Consider the following 12,317-nt stretch of genomic DNA (forward strand, 5'->3'; position numbering starts at 1 on the left):
AATCACCTAGTATGTGCATAATTATCTAGCTAGCTATCATGAAAGTTAGAAATAAAAGAAAACAATGGTATCGGACAATGTACATATAATTTGTGTTTAACATAAAGCCAAATTATTTTATTTTAATAAATGATCCTAATTTGGAAGATACCACATTAGGATTATGATTGAAGAAGAGTAAAAATAAGAAAATGATTTTTTTTAAAAGGAATATAAATTACTTTTTAATAGAATGACATGTAATTTACAACCAAAATATATATATATATATTTTTAAAGTAAATTCCAGTCATCATTAAAGTTATTAATAGAAATGCAACTGTATTTATTTAGTCGAGTCCAAATAAAACAAAAAGACTGAATAGATCAGCACTGCTCTGGATTGAAATATCCGTGCTTTAATTAATTAAGTGCAAAATGAACATAGCCGCCCTGTTTTGGCTGGAAACTAACATTCGAGTCGTATCCAGAGATTTTGTGCTCAACAGAGCGAACAGCGCCAGACCTGGCCACCTATTTTGCAACCTTCTATGGTATTCTTTTTCTGGATAAACCTCTATATATATGTGTGTGGGGTCAGTGTAAGTGTTGCAATGGAGTGGAATAACCTAGGCTCAACACGTAAACCCCCTAATTCCCTGACTCACTACGTAACTGATTGTAGAAACCAACCAGTACTAGTTCAGTGTAACATAATGTCATACTCACTACCCACCAGCACTACAAGACAATGTGTACTACGTGAAGATAGAATTGTATTTCTGTTCTTGGTGCCTAAAGTCGTATAACTCAACACCCAAGAATAGCATGTATATATATAGCTCGTCATTTTTTGGGAAAAGTTTCTTTTTTTTTTTTTTTTTGGTGAAGATGGAAATTATATAAAACTAAACAAAGGAAAAGGTCTCAGGACCTGTTAACATACAATCCGGAATTATCAAAATCTAAATCAGACTGAAGCTCCTGAGGGGAGACTTCATACAAACAAAAATCTGCAAGTTGCTGCACTTCCATTCGAGCTAGCTTGTCTGCGCAATGGTTCACCTCTCTGTAACAGTGCCTAACTCGGATCTGAGGAAACTGGACCATCATCTGCCTGCAGTCATCCAGAATGGCAGATATGATATTGTTAGACTGGTTCGGGTTGGTTAGCACATCAGAGATACTTTTAGCATCCAATTCTAACACTACAGCAGGGAAATTTTTATGCACACAGAGGGATAGACCCTCCCTCACAGCCCATAATTCTGCCACAAAACTCGTGGTAATCACGATTTTCCTAGAGAACCCAGACAGCCAATTAGCATTCTCATCACGAAGAACCCCACCACACCCTGCTGGTCCTGGATTCCCTGAAGACGACCCGTCGGTATTTAGCTTTACCCACCCTCTGTTTGGCCTCTCCCAGCGAATGGCTCTGAGGATCCGTCTGTGTTCAGTCACCGTATTGATGCCACAGTGGATGAATTCTCGAGCTCTTTGGATAATCTCAATGTGTGTGTTGGAAGACACGGGTTTTTTTGGAATAAAACCAGATTCCTTTTCTGCCATAATATCCAAACGGCAAAAAGAAAAATGATATCCCAGTGAAGTGTAAAGGTTGCCTTAGCGTTCTTAGTCATCCAAATTTTCAGCTTCCCATTGAAAAACTCCATATCATTCCTCGCTACACCTAGATTGAACCACACTTCTCTTACCAATCTGCAATCCCGAAGAGCATGGACAATGGTTTCCACCTCCAAACCACACAAAGGACACAACATGTTTGTACTCATCCCCTGGAAAAGTTTCATCTTGATTTCTAGTACATACTTGCTAGCTTTCTTCCACATTGTTGCACAGATAAGATTGCATGCCGGCTATATATATGTGTGTGTGTGTGTGTGTGTTACTTTGTAGAAAGATATTTCTAAGGAATATCGTTTGCTTTCTGAATGTACATATGGATTTGTTTTTCATCATAGTAGTCACAGACTCACAGCAGCAATTATATTCAATGTTGCTACTTGATAATCACATAGGAGCACATATTTTCGTGAAAAGCTTGTTCCTTTGACTTTGAAACACAATTCCACATCCAGATCGAGTAGATAATAACATCCAAATATCTAGAGTATTTTAAAGTATTATTTTGACATAAAGTTCTCTAAATCTCCATATAAGGTCTCTAACCCCCTACTTCATTTTGTGGCTAAGGCTGTGTTTGTTTCGTGTAAAACGTTTTCCGGAAAATACATATTTTTCGGAAATGTTATTTTCCGGAAAAGGAAAATATTTTTAAGTGTTTGGTTGAATTATGAAAATTGTTGTGGAAAATATTTTCATGTGTTTGGTTCTATTAGGAAAATGCTATTTTCCGGCAGCAAATTCCGGCAACAACACAACAACAACAACAACAACAACAACAAATTCCGGCAACAACAACCACAACAACAATCAATTCATCAAAAAAAAAAAAAAAACAACAACAACAATCAAATTAAAAAAAAAAACAACTGAGAGATCGAGGAAGAGAGAGCTCGAGGTGCGATGGCGCGATCGAGGGTCTAGGTCTGGGTCGAGCAGCGTTGGAGCGATGGCGCGATCGAGGAGGCGATGGGTCTGGGTCGAGCAGCGATGGAGCGATCGGCGCGGTGCTGCGATTTCCCTTTGATTGATCGGCGTGGTGCGACGGCGAGGTGCGAGACCGGTGCGATGGCGAGGTGCGATGGGCGCTGGGCTTGGCTCGGCGATGGCGCCGTTTCGTGGGTTCGTGCTCTCTGTTTCGTGGGTTCGTGCGACTGGGCTTGGTTCGTGGGTTTGTGCTCTCCGTTTCTCAATTTTCCGGAAAATGCCATTTGAAGTGAAAATAAAAGGTAAAATGCATTTCTGCCTGGGGAAAGGTTATTTTCGGTCAAAGGGGAAATTATTTTCCGTTGACTCAATTTTCCTAAGCAGCCAAACACCCAAATTTTATGGAAATTGATTTCCTGAAATCGTTTTCACCCAATTCAAACGCAGCCTAACTATAACATTCTCAAGCTTGAGTATAAATAAATAGCAGGTGTTCTTTCCTACATATCTATTTTCCTTTCAAGAATGGAGTTTAGTCACCGGTCCAACATGGGGAATGATGAGAGTTCTAGCTCATTCTCCATAGGAAAGAGTGCACAAGAGAGGGGTTTGTCACATGTACCTGAGAGTTATGTGATTCCAACCTCTCATGATCCAAATTTGCATCCTGAGACAGCCAAAGTGCCTGTTGTTGACTTGTCTAGGTTGAGACACGGCTCAGCACAACGGTCCCTTGTCATACAAGACTTTAAAAATGCTTGCCACCGTATGGGTTTCTTTCAGGTATATATTATGCTTTCGAATAACCTAGTGCACCAGCTTCTTCTGCACATAAAATTAACCAAAAAAAGAGACTGATTAATGATTAAGAACTTATTGTTAATTTTTAGAGTAATACTAAGAGATAACATAAAGTTTATCATAAATATTAATATTACAGCTTCACATTAAAAAAATGCATGCTTCACAAGTTAAAATTCTAGAATTAATCATATGATCCAGTGCCCTTACGGAATTTACACCTCAAAATTCTAAAATTTACACCTCTAAATTACAAATTACTCATTAAAAAAAGGGTAAATTACAAATTACACCTCTAAAGTTTGGAAGTGTTTGGATTTTACACCCTAAAATTTTAGAATTTAAATTTTACCCCCCCCCCCGAAGTTTGGGGTGTTAGGATTTTACATCCTAACATTACAGAATTTGGATTTTACCACTTAAAATTTAAGGGAGTTTGGATTTAATACCCAAAATTCTAAAATTTCAGGATATAAAATCCAAACACCCCCAAACTTTGGAGAGTAAAATTCAAACACTCCTAAAATTTAGATGGTAAATTCTAAATTCTGAAACTTTAGAGTGTAAAATCTAAACACTCTCAAACTTCAAAGGGTAAAATCCAAATTTTAAAATTTTAGGATTATAAAATTCAAATACTTCCAAACTTTAGGGATGTAATTTGCAATTTACCAGAAAAAAAATCATATAGTTGGCATTTTATATCATCTCTCTCTCTCTCTCTCTCTCTCTCTCTCTCTCTCTATATATATATATATATATATATACACGCGCGCACACACATACACACACATATATATCTTTTTGGTAAATTACTTGTGTGTATTTTTAACATATCACATTTAGCTAATGTTGATATCTTTGATTGACTAAAATTTAAGAAAAATGATAAATTACATATTGACCCAAAAATTTAAACTAATAAGAAATGGTTAAATTAATTACTTAAACAATATTCTAATACTCATCCTCGGGTGTGGGCCAAGACTAAATTATCTAAAAGTTTGAATTGATAAAAAAAAAAAAAATTGCAAATTTACTTCGTTTAACCAATATTTTATCTTCTCCAAAAAAAGAAAAAAAAAAAGAAAAGAAAAACCAATATTCTAATATTAGAATTTTCTCGTTTTTATTTAAGATGTAAATAAAGGCAAGGATAAGGGCAGCGCTGGAGGCTTCATTAATACTGCATTCTGTCCTTTTCTCAAAATCCAAATTTGTGTTGTTTTTATTAATAATTTTTTTAACAAATTAAATATAATATATAGTTTGATTTTTATCATATGCTATAATGATATTTGAGAGTTCTTCCTTATCTGGATGTGTACCAGATAATCAAGCATGGAATAAGCCAGTCGTTGATGGATGGAGCTCTATCTTCAGCATTCGGTTTCTTCAACTTGCCAGCCCCGGAGAAGATGAAGTTAATGTCTAACGATGTACACAAGCCTGTTAGGTATGGAACAAGTATTAAGGATGGGATTGACAATATCCAGTTTTGGAGGGTCTTTCTTAAACATTATGCACATCCCTTGAAGGATTGGATTCATTCTTGGCCAGCTAATCCACCTTATTACAGGTACTTTCACATGCTAGCTACCACCATATGAGCATGTTATTGCCTTGGAATTTGAAATTTTGAATGACAAAAATTATTTTGTTCTTTAATCACTCAATGTTAGTCCCAACTAAATATCATTATAGTTTACATTAAGGGAAATGTGCAGAATAACCCTGGGTAAGGGTTGTATTTTGTTAGTTAGACAACGCGTAAAACTATAAAGGAAACTAAGCATCTCGAGTTTTAGACACTCGAGATACTGTTTTTAATCTCACTGCACCGCTTCACGGACCAAATGCTGACTGGACAAGTTGTCCACTTGGATCTCGAGTTTATAAGACTCGAGTTCTTATAACTCGAGTCTTCAAAACTCGAGTTCTTATAACTCGAGTCTTCAAAACTCGAGTTCTTTTAAAAATAAATCTCTGATATGCAGAACATAGATCTCGAGTTTTTAAAACTCGAGTTATAAGAACTCGAGTCTTATAAACTCGAGTTTAACTGAATATAATTTCCTCCCTCAGTCCGAAAAACAGAGCATAAAAATTTTAACACTTACACAGCTACTCGCCCATAACTCTCACTCTCTCACTCACTCACCACATTGCCTCTCACTCTCTCACTCACCACATTGCCTCTCTCTCATTGCTCTTCCCTCTCAACAATTTCATATTTCAGGTAAGGGTTTTTTGATTTTATTGTTATTGTATTTGGGTATTAGTTGGTCTATGGGTGTGGGTAAGTTTGTGATTGTCAAAACTTAAAAACCCTGGTTTCCTTTTATATTTTATCCTATGGACTGAATATAGCTGTTTTTAAGTTTTTGCAATGGAAATACTTCTATTTCTATAGATCTATGGTTTGTGTCCTGATGCTACCAAATATATTGTTTCAAATGCAGCTTTTAAGTAAACTGGAAAGTTTACAAGTCACTGGATCTGATAATGCATAAATTTGTCTTTATGAGTAATCAATTTAAAAAAAAGAAGGTGATCTATTACTAGTTTACTACAAGGTAAACTAAAATTGTCTTACATGAATTGCATACTAACATAATTCCAATTTTACATGCCTGTCAAAAACATAATGAAAAAGAGTTATTCATTCTCCATTGATTGAAATCAACTTCATATTATGCATTCAACTACCTTTTTTCTATTTTATTATGTATCATACCACTAGGACCAAATTCGTGTTAGAATTCCTGAAAATTCAGTACCAGTTGTAAAAGTTTTATGATTTAGGCTTTATAGTCTTTTATTCAATATAATGTTGTATATACATGCGATGTATGGATTAATTAAAAATTCTATGTAAAAGATAAATTTATTTTAAAATAGTTCCAAATTTTAGTGAGTCACTTGACATTTTAAATAGAGTTTCATCTACATTAAATTATCGAAATACAAACATATATTAAGCTACTTGATACAAGGATGATATTTAATGTAAATTGTATTATATTAAAATAAAATATTATGATAAATTATCAAAATAATTGAAACAAAGTTTAAATTTTATTTTAAAATTCTCAAAATTTTATTGAAACTTAACAAGTAAGTTTAAAAGAAAAAAAAAAAAAAAGACAGACCTTATACCTAATAAATTAATAGCCATATTGAAAAAGGAATTTATAAAGCATATGATATGGCTATCTTCTGTTACCTTACATACATTTTTGTCTTCCTTGTAAGCTGTAAACTAGGCAATAGGGCTATGAATGAGCAGAGCCCAAGCAAAAAAAAAAAAAAAAAAAAAAAGAAGGTTAATGAATAGGCTCGTGACCAATAGGGCTTGATAAAAAACAAGTCGTGCCTAGGCTCGTTTATGGGCTTATTAATAAGTTATATATGGGCTTGAAAAATAGACTCATATCATAGTAATTTTTTTCATTCATTGGGAGTTGAGAGAACCCTCTTCCAAATGAAATAGGCATGAGAATATGCTTAAAATGGGTGTGATAATGTATTTGTGTAGGATCTTAAGCTCATGAGCTTTATATTGAGCTCGAGATTGGCTTGAATAATGAATTAAGTTGAACAAGCTGAGCTTAAGCTTTTACACATTTTGACAAGCTTGAGTTCAAACATTGTTTGTAGGCTTGGTTTGAGCTTGAACCAAGTTTGAACATTTTACTTTTGTTTTAAGAACAAAATTATATTTCAGCCTTTTCAGTTGTCATTGTAGTCCCTTGAACTTGGATATATCATTTCTCGTTAGTATTCATTCCCTTTTTTTCCCCTCTGAACCAATTGTCTTTGAGCTTTCATCTTGCTGCTAATTGCTATCTCAAACTTATAATGGATGCAGTCATGTTTTGTACTATCATTTCTTGTACATGTCACCCTGTTCATCTTAGCTATACTTCAAGTTGTTTTTTTTTTTTTTTTTTTTTTTTTTTTTTTTTTGTTTTAATGCTCTTTAACGTACATAATAAACATAATCATCAATTGAAAATGAAAAAATATTGAAAGATTTTTGGTAAAGGAAATTGCAATAGTTAAAGTTCAAAGGATCTCTTTTACTGGTTAAAAAAAAGTTAAATATGTATTTACTGTTTCTGTGACTTCAAAATGTTTTTTAACTAACATAGTAACTTGACTTTAACAGGTTCACAATGCCTGAAATTGATATAATCTTATACCACGGTGGTCCGCTGAAGAATGCCAATGCGAACAAGGGATTGCCATTTGAAGGGCCGGGTATTAAGAGCTATTATACCCAAATTGATCGTAGGTTGAAGACTCTTGACGAATTGAAGATGATGGTTATGGAAGAGTTGTGTGAGAATCTTGCTGTGCACAACATACAAATTACTTATCGTATGCCAAATGAAATCCTGAAGCACCGGATTAATTACAAGTATATGGCGATAGAAACAGACAAACATGTGAAGATCATGTTTGACAAGTTGGAGAGAATATCTGAAGTAACTAATATCGAGTTGTACATACAGTTAGAGCCGCGTGCAGAAGTTGGTATTGAGGAAATCCAACAAACACAAACAAGTTTACAGGCTACAGTTCCAGATGCTCAATATGAGTATTTTACACATGTAGAGCATGATGATGTGCATGCTGATGATGATGAGGATGAGGATGAGGATGGGGATCAGAATGATGATGCGGATGACGATGATGATGACGATGATGACGACGACTATGTTGATGAGAGTACTGACATTGACGGTGATGAGATTGAAGACATGATTGAGAGAGGGGACTTTAGGGACTTTGAGAGGGACATTGATGACGATGAGACATTGGACGGTAATGAACCTGATGCAGACAATGTTCTTAGTGTCCAAAACATTACGGACACAATCCCTACCTACGCACCTCCTGCTTTGTCATTTTCTGCAAATACTTGGGAAAATATGGCTAATCCTTCACATATTGAGACACCATTTGTGTCTACTTGGAGAGAGGGGATGAATTTGTGCAAAGGCTTGACTTTTGCCAATAAAAAGGAGGTGCAGCGTGTATTAACAGTTTGTGCCCTCAAGGAAAACAAACATTTTTTGATCAGTAGGTCGACCGTAACAAAACTTTGTGCAAAATGCGTGGATGAGTCATGCAGGTGGTATGTGTGCGCAGTCATGAAGCCTAATCTCCAGGGACTATGGATGGTCACCGTGTACAAGGGTCCTCACACGTGTATACGGATTGGAGTGCGAAATGATGGTAGAATGATGAATTGTAAATTTATTGCAGCAGACATCCTTAAGCAGTTAAGTGAGGATCACACTACCCCAATTAAGTATCTCAGATCTATGATAGAGTCGAAATATGAGGGCCATAAGCCCTCTTACTACAAGGTATGGGATGCGAAACAAAAGGCGATTGGGAAGCTGTTTGGGAATTGGGAAGAGTCTTACCAAAGGTTGCAAAAGTTGCTTATGGCATATATTGATCAGGATCCGACTACCCAGGTGTTCTATCGTACGACATCCACCGATGAAGATGACACTGTATTTTTGAATTATGTGTTTTGGTCTTTCGGTCCAAGCATTGATGGATTCAAATATTGCAAGCCGGTTATCAGTATTGATGGGACCCATCTATATGGTAAATATCAGGGAAAGTTGTTGGTTGCAATGGCAACCGACGCTAACAACAAGGTATTCCCTCTTGCCTTTGCTGTTGTGGATTGTGAGTCAGGGTCCAGTTGGAGGTGGTTTTTACAACGCCTCAGAGATACGATTGGCCACGTGATACCTGACGAAGGCATTTGCATAATTTCTGACCGACATCTCGGTATCAAAAACGCCATTGCAAACTGGCCTAGAAGGGATGATGGACGAACACGGGTATTTCATAGATATTGCCTTCGACATGTTGCTAGCAACTTCAACACACATTTTCAGAACTCGACTCTAAAGTCAGCTTGCTTGAAAGCAGGATATGCTACTCAGGTAGTTAAATTTGATACCATAATGGAGTCCATTAAGCAGGTGGAAATGGAGGCCATTCGGAATAAGAAGAAGGTGACAGGGAAGGATGGGAAGGAAAAGAATCAAGATTATCTTCCATACACATACCTAATCAGCGAGTCTGTGGATATGTGGACCCAATCACATGATGGTGGGAGACGTTTTGGGGCAATGACAACCAATATATCAGAGTGCTTCAATGGTGTACTAAAAGGTGCACGGGGCCTTCCTATTGCCGCGTTGGTTGAGTTCACTTGGTCGAAACTTGTTCAATATTTCCACGACCGGCACAAAGAATACCTCAATCGCCTGTCAGAGGGTAATAAGTGGAGTCAATATGCCTTTGAGAAGTGGGAAGCAAATAAGCTTAAATCTGAGAAACACTATATCAAGCCATTTTGCAATGAGCAGATGATATATCAGATAGTTACTTCATTCACGTGTCGCCCAGGAGGGGGAAACCACAGTTATGAAGTTCGGATACGGGAAAGAACATGCAGTTGTGGGAAATGGCAAAACATAGGGATCCCGTGTTCACATGCAATTAGAGTATGTGACTATTTAAATATTGATTCGACTGCATATATTCACCCATGTTACGGTTTGGACAATGCCCTTAACACTTATCAGCATGCATTTGTGATTCCCAAGTCACAATCATTGTGGAGTGATCCTGTAGGGCCAAAGTGGTTGCCTAATCCAGCATTGTTGCAGGCCAAAGGTCGACCAGTGAAGTCAAGAATAAGGAATGAGATGGACGGAGTGAGGAATAAGGATCGAGGGTCGGGATGGCGGAGGGAGGACGCAGATTTGATAGAGAGTCAACCCAAGCAAACATGTGGATTGTGTCATGCTTCCGGGCATAACCGTAGAAAATGTCCGCAGTCCCGTGGCGCTTCCACAAGCAGTAATGTTCCACAGTAGGTAGGTAGATGGGAAAATATTATGCATTTGTTAAATAATTGTTGTTCATTCTACCCTTAACTTAACTAATGTTTACTATCTTCTCTCCTAACGTGATTAGTCTACGTTTTGCAGGCATGCTTCCATGGACGCCCTTTTTGATGTGCGAACTGCTGATCTTAGGAAAAGTGACTACGTTATATTGGCACATTTAATTTTTTGGTTTTTGTTGAATGTACTTATACTTCTCTATCCAATGTACCTCTATGAAGATTGTGATTTGGGTAGTATGGTTAGAATTGCAAATTAAGCATGGTTGCGTGTGTTTAGAATGTTGATGTATTGAGAATGCCTTTTGTTGTGATGCAAATGCATTTGCATTGTAAAACTATATTTATGAATAGAGCGTAACGGTTTCTATAGCTTGGTGCCTAGTGAGAACGCCTTTTGATGTAATTTATGTGCATATTTCAACTCCTCATTTGCTTGCATGTGTAGGAAAAAAAAAATTTCCTAGTAGAATTTCAGTTTCATACACTTGAGTTTCACTGGGAAAAACAGAACAAAACAGGGCAACCAATCTGCCTGGACAGGGGATTTGCCCAAAATGTTTTAAAAAAAAAAATTTCCCAAGAACTCAAGTTTTATAAACTCGAGTTTCACTGGGAAAAACAGAGCAAACCAGGGCAACCCTTCTGCCTGAACAGGGGATTTGCCCAAGTAAAGCGAAAAAATTTTTCCCAGTGGAACTCGAGTTTATACTGGGAAAAACAGGGCAAAACAGGGCAACACAGGGCAACCCTTCTGCCTGAACAGGGGATTTGCCCAAGTAAAGGGAAAAATTTTTTCCCAGTGGAACTCGAGTTTATAAAACTCGAGTTCCACTGGGAAAAACAGGGCAACCCTTCTGCCTGAACAGGGGATTTGCCCAAGTAAAGGGAAAAAATTTTTCCCAGTGGAACTCGAGTTTATAAAACTCGAGTTCCACTGGGAAAAACAGGGCAAAACAGGGCAACCCTTCTGCCTGAATAGGGGATTTGCCCAAGTAAAGCGAAAATTTTTTTCCCAGTAGAACTCGAGTTTATAAAACTCGAGTTCCACTGGGAAAAACAAGGCAAAACAGAGCAACCCTTCTGCCTGAACAGGGGATTTGCTCAAATTTTTTTTTTTTTGCTTATTACTATTTTATAAGAAAATTACCCATAATTTCCTTTTTAATATAGAAACTGTTTGCCATCATTTTTTCCAAATCAAAATCATATTGTTTTAACTGAAGTTGAGGTATGAGCTTTTTCAAGTCGAGCTTACGTTTAAGCTCAATGTGAAGCTTTCGAACTCGATACAATAGAAGAACATATTAAGTCCAAATCAAAATCAAAATCTTTTTTGTTTTGTTTTTGAACAGTTTTCATTCATCAAACATTCCTCATCAAAAACTGTATAAGCAGCAAACAATTCAAAAGAAGGTCTATTCTTCCTAAAACAATTCTTGAACCAGGCAAGATCTATAATAAAGAGTAAAAGCAGCGAACCTTAAAAAACATATCAGTAGAGATGCAGCAAGAAAAATTGTTCAATTGAAAACACACAAGACTCGATAACTATAACTGTAAATAGCAAAAATCCAGGCAGCTTTTGAACAGACCTAAAACTCCATAGCTGCTTATGAAAATAAATAAGTCTCCCATGACACCTTAAGCAAATCAAAAAACACTAGGATACTACATGGCCCCGCCACCGTCGGTCAAGCACCCAATTCTGTGAATTGAAGCTACATGATGATGGCAGAGACTTGAAGCTATTACCAACAAAACAAACACTTAGACCTTCTACGGATAGCTTAATAGCAAGAACCCAGTCCTTACTGTAAGGCTAAGGTATCTATTCCTCTCTTCTCTTCCAATTTTCAAAACATCTAAACAAAAAAGAGAAGTATTTTCACTTCTTTCCATCTAAACTTCCAAACACAGCGTGTTACATGGACGCAATTCACATCCTAGTGTGTATGAGAGAAGGGAGGATGCACAGCACAATGTGGAACAAGCTTCACAAGAAATCAGGGTGGAC

The 12,317-nt window shown here is 36.7% G+C and overlaps 2 protein-coding genes across 2 annotated transcripts; both read left to right on the forward strand.

The window, feature by feature from the left end:
- Positions 1–3,102: 3,102 nt before the first annotated feature.
- LOC136064181 (flavanone 3-dioxygenase 3-like) lies at positions 3,103–4,964 on the forward strand. Its single transcript, XM_065765600.1, has 2 exons — positions 3,103–3,336; positions 4,686–4,964. The coding sequence occupies exons 1-2, from the start codon at positions 3,103–3,105 to the stop codon at positions 4,962–4,964; spliced, it is 513 nt and encodes a 170-aa protein (XP_065621672.1).
- A 2,566-nt stretch (positions 4,965–7,530) lies between these two features.
- On the forward strand, positions 7,531–10,643 carry LOC112036368 (uncharacterized). The gene is made up of 2 exons (XM_024069174.2): positions 7,531–10,271; positions 10,386–10,643. The coding sequence occupies exon 1, from the start codon at positions 7,533–7,535 to the stop codon at positions 10,269–10,271; it is 2,739 nt and encodes a 912-aa protein (XP_023924942.2). The 5' UTR covers positions 7,531–7,532; the 3' UTR covers positions 10,386–10,643.
- Positions 10,644–12,317: the final 1,674 nt, after the last annotated feature.

Source organism: Quercus suber, unplaced genomic scaffold (genome assembly GCF_002906115.3).
Source record: "Quercus suber isolate HL8 unplaced genomic scaffold, Cork oak 2.0 scaffold_642, whole genome shotgun sequence".
NCBI lineage: Eukaryota > Viridiplantae > Streptophyta > Magnoliopsida > Fagales > Fagaceae > Quercus > Quercus suber.